At 45.6% G+C, this 25,689-nt stretch overlaps 2 protein-coding genes across 3 annotated transcripts in view; one reads left to right on the top strand and one right to left on the bottom strand.

The window, feature by feature from the left end:
* SLC25A26 (solute carrier family 25 member 26) overlaps positions 1-19,958 on the top strand; it is a 114,758-nt gene extending 94,800 nt beyond the window's left edge. The window contains exon 10 of the mRNA XM_082321805.1: positions 19,840-19,958. Within this exon, the coding sequence (XP_082177931.1) occupies positions 19,840-19,849 (10 nt within the window). The 3' untranslated portion in view covers positions 19,850-19,958. The remainder of the gene's footprint in view (positions 1-19,839) is intronic.
* The window catches only part of LRIG1 (leucine rich repeats and immunoglobulin like domains 1), a gene marked incomplete at its 5' end in the record, with an annotated part of 95,601 nt that overhangs the window by 2,963 nt on the left and 66,949 nt on the right, over positions 1-25,689 (bottom strand). The window contains 11 exons of one of the 2 annotated variants that reach the window (XM_082321798.1): positions 85-393; positions 1,540-1,686; positions 2,294-2,416; positions 3,727-4,146; positions 4,709-4,990; positions 5,647-5,967; positions 7,829-7,992; positions 10,273-10,344; positions 11,656-11,727; positions 17,166-17,246; positions 21,189-21,332. In XM_082321798.1, the coding sequence (XP_082177924.1) occupies positions 85-393; positions 1,540-1,686; positions 2,294-2,416; positions 3,727-4,146; positions 4,709-4,990; positions 5,647-5,967; positions 7,829-7,992; positions 10,273-10,344; positions 11,656-11,727; positions 17,166-17,246; positions 21,189-21,332 (2,135 nt within the window). Of the gene's footprint in view, positions 1-84; positions 394-1,539; positions 1,705-2,293; positions 2,417-3,726; positions 4,147-4,708; positions 4,991-5,646; positions 5,968-7,828; positions 7,993-10,272; positions 10,345-11,655; positions 11,728-17,165; positions 17,247-21,188; positions 21,333-25,689 lie in introns of both variants that reach the window. The other variant, XM_082321797.1, reaches the window with a different exon arrangement.

Here is a 25,689-nt window from a genome sequence, read left to right on the forward strand (position 1 = left end):
TGGGAGAAAACAGGGCTCTGACATAACCCCAGCGGTCTTGCGTTACATCGGGGGAGAAAAAGACGGCCCCAGGGAAACGCGTACCGTGTTTGTCTGCGAGCAGCGGGCCGGTCGTGCTCACAGGTCTTATTCTGTCGTGGTTGCTGGGGTAGAGGGTCCCGTCTGTTTCCATCCTCTTGCCGCTGGCAATCCCGTTGCACGGCTGAGGATGAAGAAGGCTGGTGCCTGCACCCCTCTTCCTATTCCGTTCCTTGCTGCTCAGTGCGTTTGGGTAGGGATTATCCATAGTCTTAAGGCTCTCAGAGTAGTACTCCGACTCCTTGGGATAAATGTGGACGTTCATGCTGTCCGTGCTGCCGCTGCAGTCCGTGCACACGACTGGCAGGCCATAGCCTTTAAGGGAGGAAGAGAACACAGCAACAAACGAAGATGAAGCAGCTGGAAGCTGTCAGCGCTGAAGCACACAACTTGCGGAAGGCAAAGGCAGCTGTTGAGTTCATCTGGCCCTCGGCAGGGTGGGAAGCTCTCTCGCGAAACAATACGGACATTGCTCGGTCTTACACGGGGCTAGTAAATACCTGCGTTTTTCAGAACTCCGTAGCTATCACTAACAGTAGTTCCAATTAATAGGTTTAGTAGGTTTTTGGGTTTTGTTTTTTTTTTTTTTTTTACTCCAAAGAAGTTGTGAGTTTCTTTTTCTTTTAATAAACTGTGCCTTTATTTCCTTTTCCAGACTTTCTAGTCAGGGTAGAAACAGAAAGTGGAGCTTTCCTGCACCTGCTTTAAAATACCAAGTTATCTTTCTTATTTTTGCACTCTGCTTTACAGGGATCACTGTCAACTCATACTGTTATCTCAAGATCTGTTATTACCGTTAGCGGTAATAACGGATGAGCAGAATTCAAAGCAGCAAGCAGGAAGGAGTTTCTAAATGTTTAAAGTTAATTTCCTTAGTGCACTCAACACCTTTCCCTTATTAAACTTTACAGTTTCTCCTGGAGAGAAAATTCGTTTCACTGGCTGTTTTTCTGTGGATGTTACAATACAGCAGGAGAACAGAGAGCACATTCTAAAAATAGAAAAATATGAGTCTAACACCCAAGAAACTGGCAAAGAGCAGAGGCAGGTGTAAGTGCCCAAAACAACCTTTAAATTTTGAAAATTAAAAAAAAGCTGAGCTTTGAAGTTGACAGCCCCTTTAAAGAGCATGAAAAATTTTAACACCTTCAATTTGAAAGCGCTCGCACATTTTAGGAATAGCTCAAATGAAAATACCGATCAGCCAGCTGCAAGCAACGGCTATCGGGAGCTTTAGTCTGCCTCTTTCTGACGGTTCCTCGAATTCAAACTATCCAAGCTTGATAGAGGATCAAAGCAAGCAGGAGAAAGTAAATTGACTCTGCTCGCACCTGAGAATCATCCCGGGCTTTTTTTTTTTTTTCTGAAGGTAACAATTTCTTGTCTTAATGCTGTCTGACTTGGAGGGCTTTCTGATCTGTACAAACACGAAATACCTTCCCAGATTAATGGGTTTTGTACCTGTCTTATCTGGAACAAGCATTCCATCAGCCATGTCGTCAGTTTTCCAAGTGTCTTTATTATAGCCGATACACAGCTTTGGCTGTCTACAACCCACAGTGGGAGCTTCAACATCTGGACACCTTCCAGCATCAGTCTGACACATACCTGTAACAAACGAACCATCTGGCTAAAGATTACAACCATCTGCTCTCAGTTAAATGACCTGATAGTCTTATTTCTACTGTAAAAGCTGCAAAAGGGAGAAAAAATAGCAATGGAGAGAATAGATAATTTTAAGCTAATGTTTAACAGAATAAATGCTGTACAATCTCAGGAGAATCTTAGTTCGGAACGCTTAACTTTACCTTCCTGATGTGATGTGTTTAAATACTGTAAAATCCCAGCATTTAATTTCTAAGCCCGAAGGCAGGGACAGGCAATGCTAATGTATTTTCTAGTAGAGCTTAACTATGGGTAGCTCTGGTGCCAAAGAACTAATCTAAAATTAGCAAAATAATAGTCCTTAGGGCCTGACTGAGCAGTTTCTGAAGCAGTCTGCTTGTATGAATGCTGTTATTACTGGGAGAGGATGGCTTCGTGAAGTGAAAGACAGATCCTGGTTCTGCATAAACGCAGTAGCTAGAGAATTACATTCTGAAGATCTTTCAGATAACTCCTAACAAGCACAGAAGTACTTTGTACTGCGATTTCTACTTCCTCATATCAAGTTCAGATACAGCATTACAGAAAAAATAATTAAGCCGGTGCTCACCGTTGCTGTCTATGTGCCCGTTAGGCTGCGGGTTGTCTACTCGGCCGACCGCTTCCTGCCGGTCAGAAAGAGTCCCTTGGGAAGACAAGTAGCTTGGCACGTCAGGAGGCACGATAGTCTCATCTAGAGCAACGGGAGCAGAGAAACATCAGTTCCTAGCAGGATATAAAGGCTTCTGTTTTCAAAAACATGTAAAATCACATTGTCAAGAGGGATTGGGGACCAGATCTATAACTGGTATTTTCTGTAGATGCAATGGAAACTGAACTGCCTCAATACTCCATCCTCCTCAGAAGCCTCACTCCCGACTTTTCAAAGCTTGAAGCTGTGAGACACAGTACTGATAAAGGCATTTTGGGTGTTTGCATTTAGCATGGTCAGTACAAGGTAGGTGGAGGGGGAACAGTCTTCTTCAGAACGAGTAAATCCTCCCTTTTCCCCTGAAATTCAGAGTACCTCATTTGACTCAAGTCCTCTGTCTCCCAAAGTCATGAGTAGAAGACTTCTGGAGAACAGGGTCTTTGATTCACTTAAGCAGGCAAGTAAGTCTAAGCCCCTTAGCTATCCTTAGCCGCCTTCTTCTACCAGGCAATTTCGGTTTCCCCTGTCATACAAACAAACTCGGTTATACTCAGCATGAAGCCCTAGGTTTTCAGGACTGCAAAAAAGGGGGAAAAAAGCCCACTTACACATCGCACTGGTCATAAGGTATCCCAGACCTCCTGCCTAGCCCATGTCTTTAAAATCCTACATTGTACTGTATCTGAAGCTAAGGGGAATATAGGAAGGCTGCAAATCCCAGCAGGGCAGCAAGCCTTAGGCTGGTTCTTCCGCACCTTCTGTTCAGAGGTTGTATAACGTTGAGGGCAGAAGAGTTTATTCTCACTGCAATACTTATTTCAGCACCAAATTATCCGCTTTGAAGATCAGCAGGAAGCAATAAACACTGCTCCTTCCCCTAACAAGTGAGGGATGCCCCTCATCAGCAGGGCTACAACAGCTCTTACAGGCAACATGGAAAAAGGGATTCCAGCTTCAAAGTCTAATTTTTCTATGTTTTGAATACAAAGTCTTTGAAAATACAGATTCCCAAGAAGTAAGACAGGTTCCCAGCATTGTGGACATAATCCAGACTGTCTCAAGAGTTATCATTTATGGTCATGGAAAATCAAAGTAGCAAAGCAATGGGCGAAACTACTGCCAAGTGGAAAAGACCTTTCTGAAGAGCCAGCCAAGGGGAGAAACGCAGCTCCGAACATGCTTCAACAGCAAGTGAAAGCTGGTTCCAGCTTTGCGAGCCAAGAGAACCACAGAGATAAGCCAACTGCTTTTCCAGTGCGATTGTGCGGCTACCTGACGGGCTGGTTCAGCCCCAGTGGGAAGTCTGGCAGCACAAAAGGTTAGAGAAAGCCTTAGCAGGAGACTGGGGCTACCTGTGTTGGTGACGCTGTATTCTTCACTCTTCTTCCTGGTTTGGTAGATGATGCAGACCCAGACCAGAGAAGTCAGCACGATGCTACACACCACGGCAATGGTGATGATCCCCACAGTGGTACGGTCCTTCCTACAGCCAAGAGACTGCAAGATGCTCACGTGGCTGTGTGCGCGCTCTGTCCCCAGGGTGTTGGACATTTCACAGGTGTATTTCCCAGCATCCTCCAAGACAACGTTCCTAACGATCAGCAGCTGGTTGCCGGAGGTAAAGTGATGCCTTTCTGTCACGATCAGGGGCTGGTCACCTTTCAGCCAGGTAATGCGGGGAGGTGGACTCCCTGTCGCTTTGCACTGAAGAGCCACAGTCTCACCTACAGACACTACATGGTCTTCCAGTGGATGAATCAAAGATGGTGTCTCTGCAGGAGAATAAATAAATTAATTCTTGGGGACAGTGTAACAATAGATTTCTTTTAACAGTATTGAATGTCACTGATGTTCCTGCAGACAAATATACAGCGATGCACTAGGCAGCCATGTGCCCAGGAGCATGGCAGCTGCAAACCACAACAGATCTAACAGTCACCACCGAGGCCTTCCCATAACCAGTTGGTGTTAAGTCTTCCCAATAAAGAAACCCCCGAGGACAAGGGACAACGGCTGACACACATGAATTATTTCGCAGGACAAGAGAGATGGGAGTGCAATTTCCTTTTGAAGTAGTTTTCCCAGGCAGGAAATAGGGTGGTCGGAGGGGCTTCCTTGGCACAAGAGGAAATGCGACTCACGGCTCCTCCTTTTAATTAGCAGGGTATTTTCCATTAGTTAACTACAGTGTAAGAGAATGAAGCAAGACTAATGCAGAGCGCTGCCTCTTTGTCCCTTTTCTGTATCTGCAACTGCTGAAGAGCTTGAACAGCAATCCCTTCCAGTTCCCGCTTCCAGACCACTTGGTCTCTCGGGGGCACTAACGCATCTTACCCAGTACAGTCAGGTTGGCATTTGCAAGCACAGAACCCGCAGAGTTCTGTGCCGTGCAGCTGTAGACACCCATGTCTTCTATCTTCACATCCGTAATGAAGAAGACATCATCGTCAGGCATGACGTGCATGCGGCGTTCCCGGGCCGCAGGGAAGTCCGTGCCCCCATCTTTCTGCCAGGCGATTTGTGGGGTGGGGTGTCCTTCAGCTGCACACTCCAGCCGTGCCGTTGTCCCTGTCCGGATGGTGACGTCATGGGGAGTTTTGATAAATGAGGGCAACACTGATAAAGAAAAAAACAAGAAAGAGGGATGAGCAATTCCATGGGGAAAACACCATCTTCTGGGCAGTTCTAACCGTTTTCCTCCCGAGGCAGGAGATGGATATGATAATGACCCATAGGCAAGAGGATGGCAAGGTGCTTTTGCAGGACGTATCTAATCTGCTGGGGACTAGCCCTGTGTTTCTACAGCACGTCCCTGCTTGCAGTGTCCAAGGCCCCCCCACTCAGAATCATTAGAGCTGGGATCAAAGCTAATTTTCTTCTGCAATTAACCTGGAAACAAACCCCATTCTCTCTCCTATAGAGAACTTCCAATCACTATAGTCCCTCTTCTTTGTATCCTTTTGTATTTTCATTTTCATTTACCCATTTCACTGGGCAAAGACTCCACCGGAACAGCCAAAGAGAGGCGGCTACAGCCATTAAGAACATGTTGAAGTGCTTGGCTGGATGGCAGCCTTCACGGAGCCTGGCACGTGCTCCTCACGTGGCATTTCTCAGCATCCGCTGAGATGCAAGCAGCTGGCGTGAAGAGGTTAGGAGCTCCTTACCATCAGAAATGGACCCTCAGGAGTAACTGCCTGACAAAAGTGGGTCCCAGAGAATTGTACCGGCTCAGGCGGAGGAAAGGAATGAGAAAGCAGCTTTCTACTCACCATTAACAGTGAGTCGGGCCTTGTTGGAGTAGGTAGAGCCAAAGTGGTTGGTGATGATACACTGGTAACGCCCTTCGTGGGTGAAGGTGACACGCCGGAGGTGCAGAATGGTGGTGTACTCCATCACCTCGCCATCCTTTGCCCGCACGTGGGCAAAGTTCTCGATGTCAGCATTGTGCAGCATCTCGTTGTCCTTCTTCCATGCAAACATCATGGGGGAGCTGCTACTGCTGGCAGCCGAGCAAGTGAAACGGATGTCCTTCCCAAGGACAGCCACTGTTGTCTCGGGCTGGATAATGATCTGTGGCTTGGGGAAATCATCTAAAAGAAAACAGCAGGCATAATTGTTCTGGACTATGAGGAAAGACTGGAGCAAGCAAAGAGATGCAACGAGAAATGAGTAGTACATAAGTAAAAGACATGATTACACATCTGCTTTTACATCCACTGTTGTCTACAGCAGGAAAGCAGCTTGCTCTTGCAAAGCACTCCACCATCGACTCTGGCTCTATAGTGCAGATGTGCCATGCACAACTCCACTGAGTGGCTGCTCTGAGCTAGGACTCTCGGTTCCTCTGGTTCCTTCTGTAATCAGTGGACTGAGGTGGTCACTTAGTGACTTCAAACACCTACGAGATGCCTAGCTCTCTTCACCAACGTAGCTGAAACTCAGAAAGAGACTACGGTCTAAAGAAAATACCCTTCCTTGTACAACCCATGCATGAAGAGCAATGTTGAACTTAAAACTTCACTTCCAGGCCTGCGTTAGTGTGAAGCAGGAGCGGAGAGCAGGAGGACACCTAAAGGGCTTAAAATGCCACCTCTAGGGATAAAAGCTCACAAGCAAGGCGACTGCAGCACGCCCTGTCAAAGCAGAAGCAGCTGTATTTGCCTGTCACCCGTCTGGGGTGGAAAGCTTTGCACACTCTCTCACTCTGCCCTGAAGATTGTTGGTTTTAGCAAGGTTCCAAGGAGATTCATTTATTAGATTTCTACAAATGGTGTAATTTAATATTCGACTAAGGTTTAATTAAACAGCCAGGCCTCTGGAACCAGGAGTACTAGTGCCTGGAGGACTTGGCAGGCACCGGAGGAGCAAAGCTGTCTTCACTTTGTGATGTTGTTGTGGGGATGGAGCCTTCGTGATCTCTTCTTCCAGATGAGCCCAGCAAGCCTCCCAGACTCGCTCAGACAGAGGCCACCTAGGCAGAGCCCTACCACTCTGGCATCAAGAGGGACACGGGACAGCAGCTGGAACAAAGCTTTTTCTGCCTGTTCAATGCAAGTCATGCATTCAACTTAGTTAAATAGTGTTTTCAAAAGCTTATTTTTCCTTCATCAAACAGCCATGTGCAGCTCCACCCAGGATCCACACTGGTTGGCTCCACAGCACAGGGTTTGGCTCACCAAACCAGGCCTTTATTTTGCCCAAAAGCTGGATGCATGAGCAGCATCACTTTGGCCTCCTTTGATCATTTACGTTTCTTTTCTTTACAAGAGAGGTAGGTAATAGATGTTTCTGTGTGCTGGGTATTAAGTAAAGCTGCTTTGCAACCACAGCTCAGGTGCAGAGTCAACTGTGCTGTTTGGGGGGGAGAACAGCAGTAGGTGCTGTTTAGAAGAAAAAACAACCATAGGAAGAAAAAAAAAAGAAGATTATAATGCAACTGTTAGCCATCGGTTGGTTCATGTGTAATGCCTTACTGGCCCAAAAAAAGGAGCTGCGATGAAGAGATTCTCCTCTGCCTTTTTTTAACCCTTTGTTATTTCTAAGAAGGAGAAAAGATAAGTGAAGACCATGAAGACACAGAAGAAGCTCAGAATGCTGCAGAGTGAAAAAAATTATAGTTGCGGTCTTGGTAGTATCAAACCGAGAGGACTGGGGAAGTCTCTGTGTGGCCCCATTTGGAACTGGAACAAGCATTAGTCCCTTTTGATTTAATACTCAGGGAGCCCTGTAAGGAATACACTAGATGCAAGCAATGCGTTGTGTGGTTTTGGTGGGAAATAAATTGTAGCCAATGACAAATTTTTAAAATGCAGGCTTGGGCTTCCTTTGATCCCATTGAATAACAAAACAAAACAGAAACCCTCTCGTAATAACATGTTAGTAGTCAAAGAAAATGTTTCCCAAGTGAGTCCTACCCTCCATACAACCTCAAAACACACAGGCAAGACTTACCACACACAAAACTTTCTGGCACGATGGCAAAAATGCTCTTGCTTTTTAGTGACTCAGGATGGGCGCAGGTGGCCACCACAAAGGATTGCAGCTCTTTCTCAGCTAACCACTGGGGCAGCCATTTCAGCTGGCAATCGCAGAGGAAGCTGTCGCTGTTTATGTGGCTGCAGGGAAACAAAACCAACACGAGCCTGCTGTGAGTCCCACAAGGAGAGAAGGCTGGAAAGCTCACAGCCCTTTCATGTTAGACACATTCCTCCCTTCCCCCCAGCACGGCTGGAAGGAAAAAAAGGACCGCAGGGTTGTCCTCGAGGCACTAATGATGTTCAATACATAACACATTTAAACAGCATTTCATCTCCACGTAGAGCAACCCGCTCCTGTACTCCAGTGACACTCCCTAGCACCTTATATTTATTAACCAACTTCCAGAGTGATCCCCGGGAACAGATGAGCAATGCCATCCCTGGCTTAAGTGAGAGAAACCGAAGCAGATCATCTACAAAGGAGACACACAGTGGAGGCACAAGTCAACAGTACAGCCCCTTCTGCTCCCATTTCTCATATCTAATTACCACGCACACTCCTCCTCTGCCTCTGTGGTTTGAGCATCTTTGGTGGGGACTGAATTCAGGGCTTAATTACTGAACAGTGAGAGGATGCCAACTTCCTGCTGTAAGACCTTTAGTTCCCTCAGTGGCCAACACCAGAGGAGTAAGTGGAGGGCCCCTGCCTGCCTTCTGTAAGGCACCTGTTCACACACCAGCATCGCCAGGGATAAGAGGTGTAGCTGATGTTGTGTTTACTGATTAACAGAAGCAGTGGAAGAGAAATGACCAAAGACATTTGTGTAAACCCAATACAAAGTGACTAGTTTGGAAAGCAAAACACAAAAACATTTCTCAGCATCCTAACAGTAACTTAGCACCTTCTGTTAAGAAAAGAGCTGTGAAAAGGGGGCAAATAACAGGGGAGCCTCAGTTTTGTTTTGTTTTGTTTTAAAATATTCTGGGCCAAATTGTGGCTCAGCGTAGCTCTGAGGCCAGCGAAGAACTCCAAGTTTACACCAACAGGGAATTCAGACTTTGGTCTGATTTGGTCCAAGATCCTAGGAAAACCCAGTCTGATCCCTCAAATCGAATGTGAGGATGCCTCGGAGACGGGGAAAACGGCCCCAGACAGAGAAGCCCTGTCCTGCAATGCTGCAAGCTGTGCAAGAGCAGGATATCAAGAGCGCAGCAGAACCCCAACTCCAGCACTGTGTTGCAAGATGTGAATCTCCTCCCATTTTCCTACCTGATAACCTCGGGAAATCCTGAAGTCTGAAACTAGCCAGGATTAAGGGGAAAAGAAAGAAACAGACTGGAGAAGGAGGGAATGAGGGAACATAGGGATCTGATTTTGCAAAGTTGTCCACTTTGCTGTCCTAGAAAAGACATATAGCCCCTAATACGCATGATGGCATAGACGCTGCTGCCTAGCTGGGACAGGTCAAAGAGACCCTTAGTATTTAAGGCTTCAGTACAATGCATTCTGCATGTATGTGCCCCCTATCTGAAAGCCACCTTCTCCATGGTATAAAGGTTCCTTCACAATATCTGGGATCCCACAAGCTCTTCTCTAATAAGATCAATCTTCCGCCTCAATTTTGTTTGAAGAGCTAGTGCAAAAGATAAGGTGGTTAAACAAACAACGGACGCGCAGCATTTATCTTATTCATTCCCCTGTCACTGGTATTAAATGTCATTGGTAACAGCGACCATACGATTCCCATTTCCAACGTCAGGAAGAAGACTCTGAACCTGCCCAAATACCAAATAAGTGATTTCTTGTTCCACAGACATTGCGCTACTCTGGACTGTAGCAATGCACTGACAGTGGATTAAATATTTATGGAGAAGAAGAGAAAAGGAAACCAGGCAAGACTGGAAACAGTGTCTGATAACAGTGCAGAGCCCCAGCCTGGAGCGCAAGCAGCAGCTCTGATAACACATCCGTATTTTTACACCAGAAGGCTGGATGACAAGTGGATCCAGTTCAAATGGTGCTTATCGCTGAAATGTCAGTACTGTATGCGAACCCTAAACATAGGTACAGCAAAGGAGCAGATAGGCCACTGGGAATTAAATCAGTGGCAGTGTGAGAAGGAAAGATGGCTAACAGGACCAGGGCTGGACTTCCTGAGCGGAGATGAATAATTGCACAGATGCGAACCTGCTGGAAGAACCTGTTCCAATGATCTAATTTCACTCACTATTAAATGCAAGACGTTCTCGTGACATCTACTCATGTGTAAAAATACCCTGCAGCGGAGGACAGAGGGGAGAGGAAATAAATGAGTGGTAATGTGAATAACACCCCACTGGAAACAACGTGCTACTTCTCACGTCCAGGGCAAGAAGGATCCCTGCCTCCTTAATGGTGTGTACAGGCCAATTACTTACAGCTGCCGCAGGCTCTTCATCTTAGCAAAAGCGTCTGCTTGAATTGAGCGGATGGCGTTATCCCCAAGGTTCCTGCAGAACACAACCAAAGGCAATGTGAACAAAAGGGATGCTATGGCTGTGACAAAGTCTCTCCATATTTAAGCAGTAACTCCAGTAGCAGGCGATGCGGTAGCTCCTTGTTAAGGCCATATATACTTGCAGCTCATAGAAATGGTTTTCCACAAAGCACTTTAATATTGAATAAGTAGTGCCAAATGATAGTCAACCAACAAAAATTATGGGAATAAATCACTAAGTCATTCCATGCCCCATCTTCTCACTACACTTTCTCAGTCTCAGCTACCTCCATCATCCATAGCTCAGAAATTCCTCAGCGCCCTTGATAACCAAAGATAGTCAGGAATGTCATATCCCAGGCTAGACCTTCAGCAAACATAAAGAAAGCAAATACTTGCACTAAATGGCATCCGAGAGGTTATTTCAAAGTGACTTTGAGAGGATACTATTGTGTTTGAAAAACATTGCAATGTTCCCAAAAGAAGGTATTCTTAAAAGCTTTCCTCACAACTGTTCCTAATTAAAAAATTCACTTGTCCTCTGAAAAAGGATAGTGTCAGATTTAGGGCTTAAGTTTACTAAGCGAAGCATAGGACAGACAAGCACTGCTTGCAGAGGAAAACCTCAGTAGAGCATGAATAAGGGAACCTTTATCTGGGAACGTACCCCCCCAGTCAGGCAGCCCTAACCCTTCAGTATGCTCTCAATGGTCATAACATTTCATACGATCAACAGCCAATAAAACATCTAGAGCAAAATCACATATACTTTTACTTGTCTTAATTCGGAAAGGAAGCTATTCATGAATCACTGCTGGAGTCATCAGCCTTGGGACACAGAAAAAATATTACATGGCGGCAGCCAAAATTTACTTCTTGCAAATCGCTCTAAGGCAGTTGCACTGAATGGGGATGTTCCGTGCCTGCATCGTAAGCAGTCATCTGCAACACGTGTCACTGCCAGAGCCTAGATTTAGGAGGAAGCTGGGGCAAGGGAGAAGGAGAGAGGGCTACATCTGAAATAGTCTATTTTCATTGCTAACAGCCTGCAAAGAAGCAATGTGCAAGTCAAGGAGATATTTATCCAAGAACAAATCAAAAAATTAAGAGCATGCAGATTTGCCATATGTTCTATAACTTTGTTCCTGGCACAAAAAAAGGCCAAAGTTGAGGCGGACTTATAATGAGAAGGAAGCAGGTGGCCCCCACAAATGGACTGGCTTCTCAGTTTACAAAGACGCTATTAAATTGCTAGCAGATCTCTCAAGCAGCTACTTTTGGCAGACCCCCCTTCCCAAACTCTGAGGCATGGTGGGTTACTCACAGGTGCTCCAGGGCCTCCAACCCTGAGAACGCTTTCTTGGCCACCGACTTGATCTTGTTTCCAAACAGAGTTCTGCAGTTTCCAAACATCCAGTGCCAGATAAACAGAAAGAAAATGGGGAGAGGGGGGCAGAAAAAGAAGGAACACAATTAGTGTGGCTTTATCTGATGTATGTGCTCAGTGTAAGTCCCGGGAAATCTGAACTGCACGGAGATTAAGAGGGCTGAAGTACACTCACTTTTCCGCTCCTGGAATTAAACCCTTTTATCTGTATTTGAATTTAATAGTGATGACAGCACAAAAGGGAATGTGCCATATCACGTAAAAAGGCAGGTTTGCTCCAGTGCTTGGAAAGCAGCTTGCTGAGTAACAGAAGGTCCCCTCTGTTCTTCGCAGGCTGGCTGTGGACAGGATTAAGTGCAATGACAGTTTAACAAGATTTTGGTCTCTCCCTGCAACGCTTTTCATTTCTGACTTCTTCCCAGATAGTAAGAGAGTGGTAACTTATTCGTTGCTGCTTGACCTGAACGGACATCCACACACGAGGGCTGAGGGCTGTCTCTTGGCTGCACGTTTATACAGCAGCTAACTGAAGTGACTGCTGACTTCCTTCCTTGGCTTGTTACAAATACAACAGTAAAGTAATATAATGCAATAAATAATAGCTGCGTGGTAATTTCAAGGGGCAAAAGGAAGAAGAGAAAAGGTAATGTACACAGCCGAGGAGCGTGCTTGCTTGCATCTGTGACCAGAGAGCATTCCTCCGAATCAGCAGACAGGGCTACGCAGTGGCAAGAGGGGGACTATCAGCAGGCAACAGCCAGCTGGAGCGATCGCAGCCCAGCTGCTATCTGCAAAGTAACAGTTCTCTATAAATATTGACCAGTGGTGATTGGGCAGGGGCAGGGTTCACGCAGAATGGATGGTCTCCTCAACTGCTTTAATAAAACATCAACCAACATCATTAATTAGGAAATGCTTTCCTTCCCCAGGTTCTCTCTGTCTAAGGTTTATCTTCCAGGTGCATCTTTTATCACCGCCTGCTTCACATGGTGTCCAATGCAAGTCATCGCTAACACCTCAGGTAAAAAACTGGCACATATGGTGCTGCATTTGATTGAGTTTTCCTTCAAGATTTTTCTTCAATATAGGGTATAACCTATATCTAACCCTAAAAAGGCCCTAAAACTACGATGGTCCCACTGCTTGTTACCAGCTGGGTAAAGGAGGCTGCAGTACAAGATGGAGCATGTGTGGCCATTATATAAGCAAATACATTTGCAGGATCTTGTTAGGGCTTTCTATAAAGCGCCCTTCAAATGTCAGGATAATTTGGTGTCTCAACACTGGCACCCAGAAAGCCCAGTTTCTGTGTGGATGAAAGCAGTGGATGCCATAGTGGGTAGGAAGCAAAAATGGGGCTCATCACACTGACCGTTATGACGGGGAGGACTGAGACTGTATCACAGTCTGTCCTGGCAGCCTGTTGTCTTTGGAGGGAATCTGGGTGCCTGCCACTGGGCAACACCATGACCCCGAACAGGTCCTCACAAAATCCATCACCCTGACAGTGGTATTGCCAGGTGAGCCGCCACTCTAATTCTTGAGTAGACAGAAAAGGCTGGTTACCCCTAGCTCCGTACAAAAGGTCTGTGGCCCCAGAATCACAAATCTTACCATTCTAGAGCAAAACACAACCAAAAGCTTCAGTTTCAGACAAAACCACCTCCCAGCCTCCACACACTCAAAGCCCTTTCTTACGGGCAGGGTTAACTTGGTACAAAACCACAGCTGAATGTTCAGAGCTGTGTCCCTTTGTTAATTATTTGATTTGAGGAGAGAATAAAAACAGCTTTCATAGGCATGCTGGTGGCTGATTAAAGGCTCCAAGGCTCCAGATAGCTGCAACCTGCTTTATTGACAATATCATTCTGAATATCTACAGCAAGCTTTACTGAGCTCCTTGCTACAGCACCGAAACCAGGGTATCAGAGGTCCTATTTATTGCATGAGAGTGTGTGTGGCTTTTTGCTCTCGGTGAAATACCCCAAGCACCAAAGGACGTGTGCAATCATGTGTACCATGATTTGGTAAAAGGGATGTTGTATTAATGAAGGCTTTGAAAAATCCATTAGAATGATTAAAATAGCAAGTAATTTACTGTATGCAAACTCTGGTCATATGGCTGCATCCATACACACTACTTTCTGGAGCCATATTCCTAAATGAGGGTGTTATGCTGAGCTTGGGTTTGAGAACTGGAGATTTCTATTTATTGTTTACAGTGGATCTTGGACTTTGAAAATTGGAGATACTGATTATATCTGTTTACTTATCTCTGCAGAGATAAGCAGTACATCTGGGGATGTGAACACACAACGTATACACCACTTGTATAGGTGCATACAATTTTATGGCTATATACGGGAGAAATACATGACACACTGGTAATAACACCATGCCCCAGCAAACTCATTAAAATCATTACGCCTTTCAAATCTCCACTAACCACTTCTCCAATTCTGAAATGGTTTGAACCCAGCGGCCCCCTTCAAAGGGCTGCGGCTCGCTGGAATGCAAACGCGGCGGTATGCAGCTCCACAATTAGCCTGCCTGCTGCAGTCCAGAAACGCTCCTCCGCTGTCGGCAGAGCTAGGCGCAAGCACGCTCTCCCGGTGATTGCATAAGTGTAATTACACGCTAGGCACGCAATTCATTAGAAAGCAGCATTTTCTCCTCCAGCCAGTTTTGCACCTGCAGGAAGATCTCAGTCACTGAGTGAGCCATCAAAAAACCGGTTACATTTAGCAGCTTGAATAATTAGGAAACTTGTTGTTCCCCAGCGATTCCACTGATGCTTTTTATGCTTCGGTGCTTCTTGACTCCCTCTTTCTTGAAGCAACATTTTAATTTAGGCCCGTGCTCTCCATCCTGGAGAGCTTCATATATAATTCAGAGAAGGCTAAAGTGACTGGCCTCCCCATCTCTCAGTTTAACACCTTCATTTCAGTGAACCCTCTCTGTGCTAAATCCTTTCAGAGGCTAATCTGTGCCAGATCAAAGGGAAGCGGCTTTTAAGGCAATCTCCACAGAGCTGAGGTGATTATTAATTCATTGGAAGGTCTCCTCTGAAATGCCCATTTATTTTTTGTATGCTAATGCATTTAAAGCTGGTTGACGGTTTAAACACAGGCCCTAAATCACACAGTGAAATGTTTGCTGTAAAGGCTGATATTTTATTTTATGTATGAAAAAATCCTGCCAGCAAGAATGATGGTCACTTCAGCCTTAGATGAAATTACAAATTTGGGATTTATGTGCTAATGAGCTAAAGCAGACCTGAGCAGATCCCTTTAAAAATGACCACTCCCACATGTCCCCAAAACGCCTCAAGAAATATAATGAAATAATCTCATATTCTGACGGTTTTTCTAGCCTTACACTCTGGCTGACAATGAACAATCCCACCAACCTGTCTGTCCAACAGCAAGTTCGCTCTGTTAGGTAACTGAACCACTCCTGTCTGCCCAAGTCCAACCTGATCCACATGCTCTTCCAGGCTACGAAATTCGCTGCAATTCCCCCCACAAACCACAGGCACATGTCCTTCCCTGCTTTCAGCCAGACCCAGAACTGGCCCAAGTTCATGTGCAACAGAAGACAGAGGTCAACATGGAAAAAGATGCAAACCCGGCTTCTTTAGACTTGCGCAAGCCCCTGTTGCATCCTTTGCTAACGACAGACAAAACCGGACACCTTTTGCAGCAGTTCCTTGTGACGGATGATAAACATCAGGTCAGGCCACGGCTGTCGCCCAGAGCTCCAAACGCGTAACCCGCACAACCCCGCAGGCTGCCTCTGCTCCCTTCCTTCCTCCTCCGGCTCCTTGCTGCACCTCCTGGCCTCTGCCTGACCCCCACAACTCATCAGTGCTCATTTCTCCTGGTTGCCCAGTCAATCCTTTTGCTGAACTCTTTCCCTCCATGCTGTCTCCTCTGGCTTTTTCACCTCTCCCCTGTTATCTGCACCCAGCATTTCTAACATATCCCAGTGACTTGAGACCTCCACTTTTGCTCCCATGCCAGTGGCCATGTTGGAGGGATGCCCGACAGTGGATGTCCCACCAGGACAGCTCGCGCTCTCTCCGCTCCTTTCCTCCACCTTCTATCCCTGGTCAAAGCAGCACTACAGACTGAGAATCCTACAGCCTGCAAATCCCTCTGGACAAAGCCTCTGCTCCCACTACCCTTCCAGCCACTCACATGGTTTCACTGGTTTCTTCAGACAAACCAAAAACTCAGCAACAGCAGCCAAGAACTCTCCCACCCACCACATCTGCTCCTCTGCCTTTTCTTGTGGGAATATTCCCCGACTCCACGTGCACAGCAATTCCTACTGGTCTCTCTCTCTTCCCACACTTCTTCTACCTCCTTTCCTGACCCCCCCTAGTCCTTAGGTCCTTCTCTGCCTTCTGCCTCACTTTACTTGCAGCTACAACTTGGTTCCCCGCTTCTTGGATCCATTGACTCCCCTCAGCAACGATCAAATGCCCTCTACGTCTGTGACTTCAAAATTTTTCATCTCCATCTAAGCATTACGTCCCCACAACTCCTACCATGGCTCTTCCCACTCCCCCAGGAGTCTCTAATGAGATCGTGACAATATACCGCCTGCCAGGATTCATTCTAGCCATCTGCTATCCATCGAGGTACTTTTACTGCACCTCTGGCTGTGCCATCGCAGCATCAGAGACAGCGTGATGGGGGGGTGCTGAGAACTTAAACAAAGGCAAGAGGTAATGATTAGAAAGACTCTTGATTTGTCACAAGCCATCAGAGACTTCTCTGACAGGGCTGATTTATATAGCCGATTTCAAATGGAATACGAACAAGCACAGAGCAATGTGAAAATACTTGTGAAGGCTAAGCAAGCTATAAACATTTGCAAGGCGCATGCTTGCCTTAGGTTTCTTTTTATCTCTTTAAGAGCCTATGCCCCATGGTGCCTTTTATTGTCGCTGCACATGGAAGCAAGCCCAAAAGATCACTCTCAGACAGAGTATCCCACAGAAACGACTCCTGTTTCAATCCTCTGTTGTAACAGGAAACAGGGTGATTTTTCTCTTTTGTTTATTGTTATTTGCTGCACCAATCAGTGCTTCGCTGAAGATTGCAAGGGGGCTTTTTTGTTGATGTTTGCTTTTGGAAGCAAAGAACAGTTATGCTGAATCTTACAGATGAAAACAAGTTTCTCTCTCCTGTGTCTCTGAACTACAGTATGCGGCAGTGTCTGTTCATTGCTTTAAAAGGACTATAATCACTTCATATCTGCTTAGAAACACAAGTGCTTGATAAACACATTTGCAGTGAGCCTGCAAAACTACTACATCTCAGATTTTCTGTTGATTTTTATCTCGTTCGATAGGGAGGAAGGCTACATCGGAGAGACTCATGCCCGCACAGGCACACAACACAACTGCTTTGCAGAACTTCAAACCCAGGGATACTCACAGCTTGCTTAGGTTTTCTAGGCCTGTAAAGGCTCCGTTGGTATCTTCTATTGTGCCTGAGATGTCGTTGTGGTCCAGTTCCCTAGGGAGAGGACAAGAGAGAGCTCATAACCAGCATCTTAGTTCGAGGCTCATCGTTAAAACCAAACAGAAGAAAGTTTGAGAATGCCACAGCAGAGAGCTTCCCACTTTCTCCTGACAGTTATCAGAAAAAGCCGAGTCCTGCAGCAAAGCAGCAGTAATCACTTTTCCTGCACTGACCCATGCTGAGATGGTGCATTCCAAAGGGAGCCCTGGCTTCTTCCTAGCTGAAACCCTCTGTGTCTGCGACAGCAGCAGTAGCAGATAGCTACTTTTTAACAGGTTGGTTTCGGTCCTTTTCTAATTCTGTGCATCCAAACAAAAGGAGGAAAAAAAAAAAAATAAAGTCCCAAAACTAAACTGCAAGGAACAGCTGTTCTTAAATGAATGTCCTTAAATATAATGAATTAAGATAACTTTGGCTATTCCAATGTATACATGTATTTGTCTATAGCTCTATCTTTGGAAGATGATTCGGTGTATTTTCTATGAAGCTGCATTTTTTTCTGGCAATGAACTTGAAAGCTCAACAAAGGAAAGCACTATCACCACTACACAAGTCTAACTCTCTGTATAACCACTTTAAAAAAAAAAAAAAAAAAAGAGTAAGAATTTCTTTTTCGGAGTTAGCTTCTTTTGGCTTTCAAATTGACCATCAATTACAAGAGTCAAAGAGATCCAAAGAAAAACAAGCACACAGAACAAACACAGAGATCCACAAAAGCTGTTTAAACAGTCTGTTTAAAAATCCTTCTCTCCTAGCTTTAATTCCAGCTAGCAATGAATACCCAGCAACACAGACAGAAATTTATCATTTCTAATGTTAAGTAAAAAGAAAGAAAAAAATAAATAGGCTTTGTTGGTTTTGTTACATCACTTTGATTTAAAACCTAGCAAAAACCAACAACAAAGCAAACTAAACCATCCCGATAACCCCCCGAACCCTCAGGTACTCCTTTCACACCTTTTGAAGATTATTATCAGAACATTTCCAGTTTAAATATATAAAGACCAAAAAAGAAAAATATTTCCAAAACAAAGCCCCCTGCATTTTGCAACATTCCAGACATGGGCATCATAGTGTAGCTTCTGGGCCATGCAGCACAATTACACAGTAACCCAAAATAAGAGAACAGAAATTTTAAAAATCCCCCAGTTTCAATATTGGCATGGTTTTCCTCAGCTGAGATGGGGCTGAGACTTTTGCTCTCAGTACCTAAGCTGGCTGCAGTCTTTGCTTGTTTCTCGGCTTTGGTGTGTGAAATAAAGAGGTAAAGGGAGATGGCCAAAAGCCACAATTCCTGTTTCTCAGCTGGCTTCAGCGTGAGACCCGAATCTCATGTCCCCGGGGAACCCTGGCCTTAGCCAGCATCATTGTGGATGTCAGGGTGATCTGTGAGTAGGTCTATGCCAAAGGGACGGATAAAAACTCAAGATCCCTGCGGGGTGTGGGCACACATAATGCTGCGGTGGCATAAGAGACAAGTCCAGGAGAGATGCTTTGATGTGCTGACATCTTCAGCGCTATCTGAGTGGGGCAGGAGCAAATATATCCTCCTGGATCTAAGTTTCTACATTTCCCTTATGGTTGCCAAGACAATGCCTGTTGTTCTCTGTTTTTTAAGGGCAAATCCCTTCTCAGACGCTTCTCCTCTTCAGTTCCACCACGGGCTACCGGTCTTTGGACCAGCAAACCCTTTCCCATGGCAGAGACAGACAAGTGGGAACAGCCTGGAGGAGCTCTCTGACACACACTTTTATTAATTGACTGCCACACATTGTGTTTTCTTGAAAAAGGAAAAGCAAATGGCATTGCTTGTTCATCCAGAGGCAACTCAAAGGTTTAGTGTTAGAAAGGAGGAATAAAAACCTTTTTAACAAATGAGTGAAAATAGAGAGGAAAAAAAGAGTGGGGTATTTTGGCCTAGCTCTCTTTGTATTCAAACTCCTCTCCCAGCCCCTGTTGCCAATTTCCTATTCTTTCTGGCTGGCTGAGCTTGAATGCTCGCAGCCTTGTTAATCATTGTGCTCCGAGGTCTCCGGGCCTGACCTCTATTTGAATAGCTCCACATTTCAGCAGTTTCACACCCACCAAAGGCTCCCCAACAATAGGCCATAATTAAAGCATGCTCGGGTCTTTTTCACCAGGTGCAGGACCCAATAGGCCTTTCTCTTTATTAAATTAGAGCTCGCTCACACACTCCCTCTCCTCCTCCCCCCTCGGCCCTAGACATAAAAGAGGCTCCACATTCACTGCAGAGCAAAGAGAACTACCAGCTCCCCTTCCCCTCCATTTTTCTTTGGAAACCTTTAGTTCCGGCCTTGACAGCTGCCTCAGAGAGGTGCCTTTCTGAATGCCCAGTGGCTGAAAGACTTTGGCTTAAGTTTAAAAAAAGGGGGAAAAAGCCAACAAAACCCAAACTCGCTTTCCAGTCACTTCCTTCACTGTGAACTTCAATAAAGGAAAGAGTAGGATGCAAAAAGTACTGTAAAGAGGGGAGATCTTTCTGTTCCCGTTTCCTTTTAATTACTCAGGCCACAATGGGCTTCTGAAGAGGAATAAAAGTATCAAAGTGTGTTTTTTTCTTTTGAAGGTGGAATTAAATCAGCCTGCTGAACTCAACCAGCCTGGGAGCTTGGACAGTGCTGTAAGACAGGCTGTGAGAACTCTGTGGTGTGCCAGACGAAGGTGCTGAGCCTGCAGCCTCTGGAGAGAGGAGGAGAGCAGGTACAAACAAGGGAGACAGAGGCAACACAGCTACAGGAATGGACAATTAAAAGAACTGGATTCCCATCTTCTGATGTTTGTAAGGCAAGCCTAGAAGTACCTCAATCTAACGTAGCTCTTGGGCTTAACAGTGTATAATGGTGCAATTCTATAGCTGGCATCCCAAAGGAGGTCAGATTGATCTGTCCAATTGTCTCTATTAGCCCTAGAATCTAGAAGCTGCTATCTTCTAGATGGCAAGCTCGTTTCCAGTGTGACGTTTCCAGGTATTACGATGCGTCAGTGACTTTAAAATAAAGGTCTCTGGTAAATGGCCATAGCCACCACTGGATGGATCATTTTGCAATTCAATATCAGGGCACAGGAAACTTTTCTCTTGATAGCATGGCAGCTTTTCTGTTGTTCAGAGGTTACCATGAAAATCAGAGGAACAGAAAATTCCACGACCCAAGTGAGCCCAATTCTGCATTAAAGAGAAAGACTTCTGGTTATGCTCATGGTATCTGTAGCAGCTTCCCACTCCCATGGTTGGACCCAAGACTGGGTGAAGCTTCATGTGTTGTTACACTTCTGGCATAATCAGATCCCAAGCCCAACCTCTGAATTTCTTTGTTTTGCCATTGTTTTTTAATTCTCAACACCATCTTAGCCCAGGATTTTGTATTTATTATTCAATTAAAAAAAAAAAAAAGTAACAGCACGCAAAAATGCTCGATAGCACATTTAAGAGGATATTCAAATTCCCAGTGTTGTTACTGTAAGGAATCATTCCCTACTCCTCCTGAGTGCAGAATGACCCAACAGAAACAGTCCTTTTCTAAGAATTTCAATTAAAGTCAATATGATGGCAAGAGAAATTCTGCTATTAGCTGAAGGACTGAAACTTCAGGGATTTTTGCTCAGCTGGGGTAGATTCAGGATCCTGTCTTATGTTCCTATAGTTTTACTCTGGAGCTCTCTACTCTGAAAGCACCCTACAATGCTGAGCAGTCCAACTGCAATTCTCCTAACTACTCTTAATTAAAAAATACAAGTTCGCTGAAGTTGAATAATGGGGTAAACACAACAGCTGCCGAAGACAACCGAGACACGTGTAGGGGAGTTTGAAGCTGAGGACACAGGCACCCAAAGCAACTGCAAAGCAGAACAGTTTGACAGAACGCAAACTGTGGAGGGAAGACTGGTGTTAGCTGACAAAAGCAGGGGACAACTTACAGGACACGTAGGTTTTTGAGTCCCTTGAAGGCACCTTCTGCAATGTGATTGATGGAATTGTGGCTCAGTCGTAGTACGTGCAGTCCCCCAAGGTCTGCCAAGCTTCCCTCATCCAGTCTGGTTAGGTTGTTGTAAGAGAGTATTCTGAGGAAAAAAAAAACAACAGTCCTTGTCAATCCAACCAGTATTTTCCAAATTCCTCTGTGCCAATCAGTGCCTGCCTCCCACAACCACCTTACGAGAGGCGATGTGTACTGGGTGGATACATAAGAGCTTGATTAGGAAATAAGACTGCAGTCTGCAAATATTCCCACAAGATACCCATGGGGCAGCCTGGATGACCACAAAGGAGCAGGAGGCATTTGGTACCCAGTTATGGGGAAGTCTTCCCTACGGGCAACAGAGAGAGGCTCCTCCAGAAGTAAATGAGAGCAATAAACTAATATGCATGCTGCCAGTTATGGTGGGGAGAAGCTAGTCTTTCTCCATAGCCTGTATGGCTAGGTTAGGGCCTGGGAGCACCACCCTTCCTCAGTCCCCAGATAGACAGGTTAACACTCAGATATCAGTCCTGGTTGCGTTCAATCCTCACTCCCATTTGGACTCCCTCTACGGCTTACAGGAAAAAGCAGTCCTCTCCTTCCCCACGCCCTGCGAGGTGAAGAGTGACGTCAAACAGATGGATTTTGAAGTTCACACGCGCTCTTGGCAGGGTCCAGACCTCTGTATTCAGGAGGTGTCTTATCATTCTGCACTTGTGCACAGCAAGCCCCAGGCGTCTGGGTGTGGGTGTCTTCACAGCCTGCTCCACCCCAGTCGAGAGCCAAAAGCATTTCACCACAAGGCAATTGAATGCTTCCTTTCATGCACAGGAAGGAGGTATCTGTTGTAAACCAGCCGCCTTCCCTCCCGCTCCCCTTTGTCAAGGAGTGTCCAGTCTGCTTGAAACCTTCTCCACTTACAAGTGACTAATACTGGAGGGTTGTTTTTTCCCTAGTTTTCCATCCATCTCTTCCCCTTGCCTGTATTATCTCTGGTTTTGGAGATTTTTTTTTTTTAAGTGCTACTCCTGTTGCAGTTTGGAAGCTGGTAGGAAGAAAGCTGTTTTTCTCTCCCAGCCACAGTGCAGATGAGGCTTCCGAGATTTGACACCAAGGGCAGGGCACGGGAAGCTACAAGCCACTGCAGACACCTCACACAATATGCAACCACCTTCTATGCAAGCAGTAAAGCCGCAGCACTGCTGATGTTGAAGGCCAGCTTGGCTCATCAAATGAAGGACCTCCTGGGGTAGCAGCAGGCAGAGTCACTGGTCAGTGAGCTGCAGCCCGAAGCATCCACCCACAGCTCCCTGCTGCGAGTATATTCCTCCTGATCTCTGGATGTCACTGCAGCTGGGTAAGCCCTGCAGGGCTACTGGCAAGTGAGTGGCCAGCAGCAGCCTCAGCTTTAAGTTGCCTGGACACTGACACGTGGGGTGTAAAAAGTGGTGTTCAGCTACATGCCACTACTCACATTTTCTTAAGCTCATCTCTTTACAAAGGGCAGCTGCATGGGAGTTTCAAAAATACCTTAGTGACTTGGGAACACAAGTCACTTCAAAAGATGTGAGGGTTTGAGCTGCTAAACTTTTCAAAAAGTAGAGTTACGCAGCTTTGAACAAGCACTGAAATCCTTCACTGTACAGACAACAAGAAAAAAAAATCTCACTGAGTTCCAAACCTCCAAATTCCTCTTCTAGTACCGCCTGTTAATGAGTCTGCTTAAAAATGTGTCTAAGGCTTGCATGAAAGTCACTGCAAAGCCAAAACCTAAGTCAAAACAGACACATACTCCGAAGTATTGAGAGTGTCATTTACTTGGCAAATGAGCTGTCTATCTTTTAGCTGTGTGAGTGGGCAGAGGGGGCAAGCTTTGGAAAAAATTCAGCAAAGATTAATGAGTTTGAAGAAGGTATGGGACGACATACTTTCATTCCTAAAGAAGCTGTAGTGTTAGTTATGAAGAACTGGCATCCGGTCAAAATTATGTCCTCACCTGCGATTAAAGAATTTGGCTTTTAAAAAAAAAAAAAAAAAAAAAAAAAAGTCTTCAAAAGTAATCCTAAACCTAGCTGAGGAAAAAAACTAGTTCCTTTTGATTCTACACAGAAGAGTTCCTGCCACAACTGGTGAAGGCATGTTCCCCTCCGTTTGTCCTGATATCACCTCAAGATGGACGGACAGCAGCAGTCTTTAGACCTCTCAATAGCTCTCTCAATAGCTGCAACCGCAGGGAAGGTTTAAGGAGCTAACGCACCTGGCAGTGGCTTCCTTCAACATGTAAGGACTCTGCTTCCTGCCAACGCGACAGGCCAATTTGCAAAACAGCGTGTTCCCCTCCTCAGCAGTTTGGATTGTCTGGGTTGAGAGACGTCAGCAGGTCTCTGCTGCTTCTCCTACCTTCTCATCTCTCTACCAGTGAGGAATCACTGGAACAAACAAGTGGAAATATTTGTCTACACAGCCTGTTTGGCCTGGCGAGGAAATGGGAGAGCAGCACCCAGAGCAGCATGCCAAAAGTGATACATAAAGGGGTTAACCAGAAACCCGTTGTGCAGCCGGGGCTCCTGCTGCCAGCCAGTTCTGGACCAGGTACATCTAACACATTTCACTCCCATTGACCAAACTATAGGTAAAAAGTGAAAAGAAAGACCCAGCAGCCAAGTCATCCTTTACCTCTGATGAAATCCTATGCTCCCAACTCTGGATTTTTCCATGATGTTGATGCCCTAGCACCTGACTGGTGAATACAATCGGCCCTTTCTCATGCCCATAACAAGGCAAGAGCTCTTTCCTTATTAGCTTTTACATCAGACCAGAGCGCTGGGGTCACGTTTTCTCCCAACAACTGAAGGAGAGACAACTCATCCTTCAGATGACCACCTCCTTCCTTAGCACAGACAAGCAGGGGTCTGGCCACCTCTTTTTCTTGGGTCAAGGACTTTGAAATTCATTCACTGTATAACCAGAGACAGTGTTTTCCAGTAACTGAAACCCAGAAGATTTAGCAATAGGGGAGGTGAGCAAGGATCTTTTAATAAGGAACAAAACGTATACATTCAAAGAAGTGCACAGAGGCAGTCTAGATGTATCTAGTGCTTCCTTTCCTCACCCTTCAATTTCAGAGCAGACCTCTCCTACAAGTACTCTCTGGCTGTGGGAGTTTCAGTTAGGAGTATCTGATGGCTCCCTGCAGCAGCCTTACCCTAAAGGCAACACCTGCAAGAGCTTGTAATATTTTGCAGAGATATGTGCTAACACCCACATAATCGCCTTTCGAATCTCAGCTAATGTCGTCTCTGGCCTCGCACTCTAGCGCAATCCTGTTTGTCAGGCCAAGCATGCCTCAGTGGCTCCCACCACCTCACACCACCAGGCGTTTTCCAAATCTACCCCATTCTGCACCAGAGTGAGTGAGTCCTGCACCGGGTTTCTGCAGTTACTGCAGAGGACGGCCTCTAAGCCAGGACAGCTCACCGCTAGGCACTACTTGTTGGCAAGAGATCCCAATCCATATCTGACAAATAAAGGACTCAGCACGACGTGCAACCTCACATTTAAACCTTGAGGGTTTGCAAAGACAGCGTCAGGTAAAAAAGACAAGCATAGTTCTCCCTAAAAGACTTCTGACGTTAGCTCTGCAAGACACAGATGGGGCTTACCCAACCTATCTGAACCCAGGCTGAAATAAAGCTTCAACACAGGCACCAGATATTGGGTCCCTGAGAGCAGAAAGCTCCCAGAGCTGTGCTACTAACACAGCGTAGTGATCCGAATTTGGCAATTCCAGGGGTCCAACTGTGAGCACCCTAGGAAGGCAGACTCCCCTTTCTTGGTGCTTCAGATTTAAGCAACGCATGGGCAGAGCACAGTGCCGATTCTGATCTGTTGCCCTTCTCCATTGACACTGCCTTAATCTAGTAAAATACCACCTGAGGACCTGCATGTGAAGGAACTGTAGCTCCCTACAGCACTGTGCCAAGCAAAGGAGGCCTTTAGGCACAGGCAGTTTCACAGCAATTTGAAAAATTAGGTAATTAAGCAATTACATATGTATTTACTAAAACCAAACATAAAATATTTCCTTGTGCCCCAAAAAACCAATCCACATCTGAATGAATAATTTGGGTTCAACAGAAGATCACAGCTGGTCACTGGGCTAACACATTAATTCTACAGCTTCTAAACTTAAAGAAATGACATGTGTCATGTCCACCTATCTCTGAATCCACATCCCAGCAGACCAGGGACTCACAGCTGGGTAGGCAGATACCGACCCTTGGTCTGAGTTCAGAGTGAGGCCTCTGAAAGCAGAAAGGTGCTTTACCATACTGCTTTTTGGTGGATAGGAGAATCCCTAACAATGTTTAACAAGAGATTTCTGAACACCAAGCAGAATGAATTACAGTTCCGCTAACCACATGTGTCAAGTCCTCCAGAGAAAAAAGTGAATCTTTCCA

This window comes from Platalea leucorodia (genome assembly GCF_965183815.1).
Source record: "Platalea leucorodia genome assembly, chromosome: 9".
Lineage (NCBI taxonomy): Eukaryota > Metazoa > Chordata > Aves > Pelecaniformes > Threskiornithidae > Platalea > Platalea leucorodia.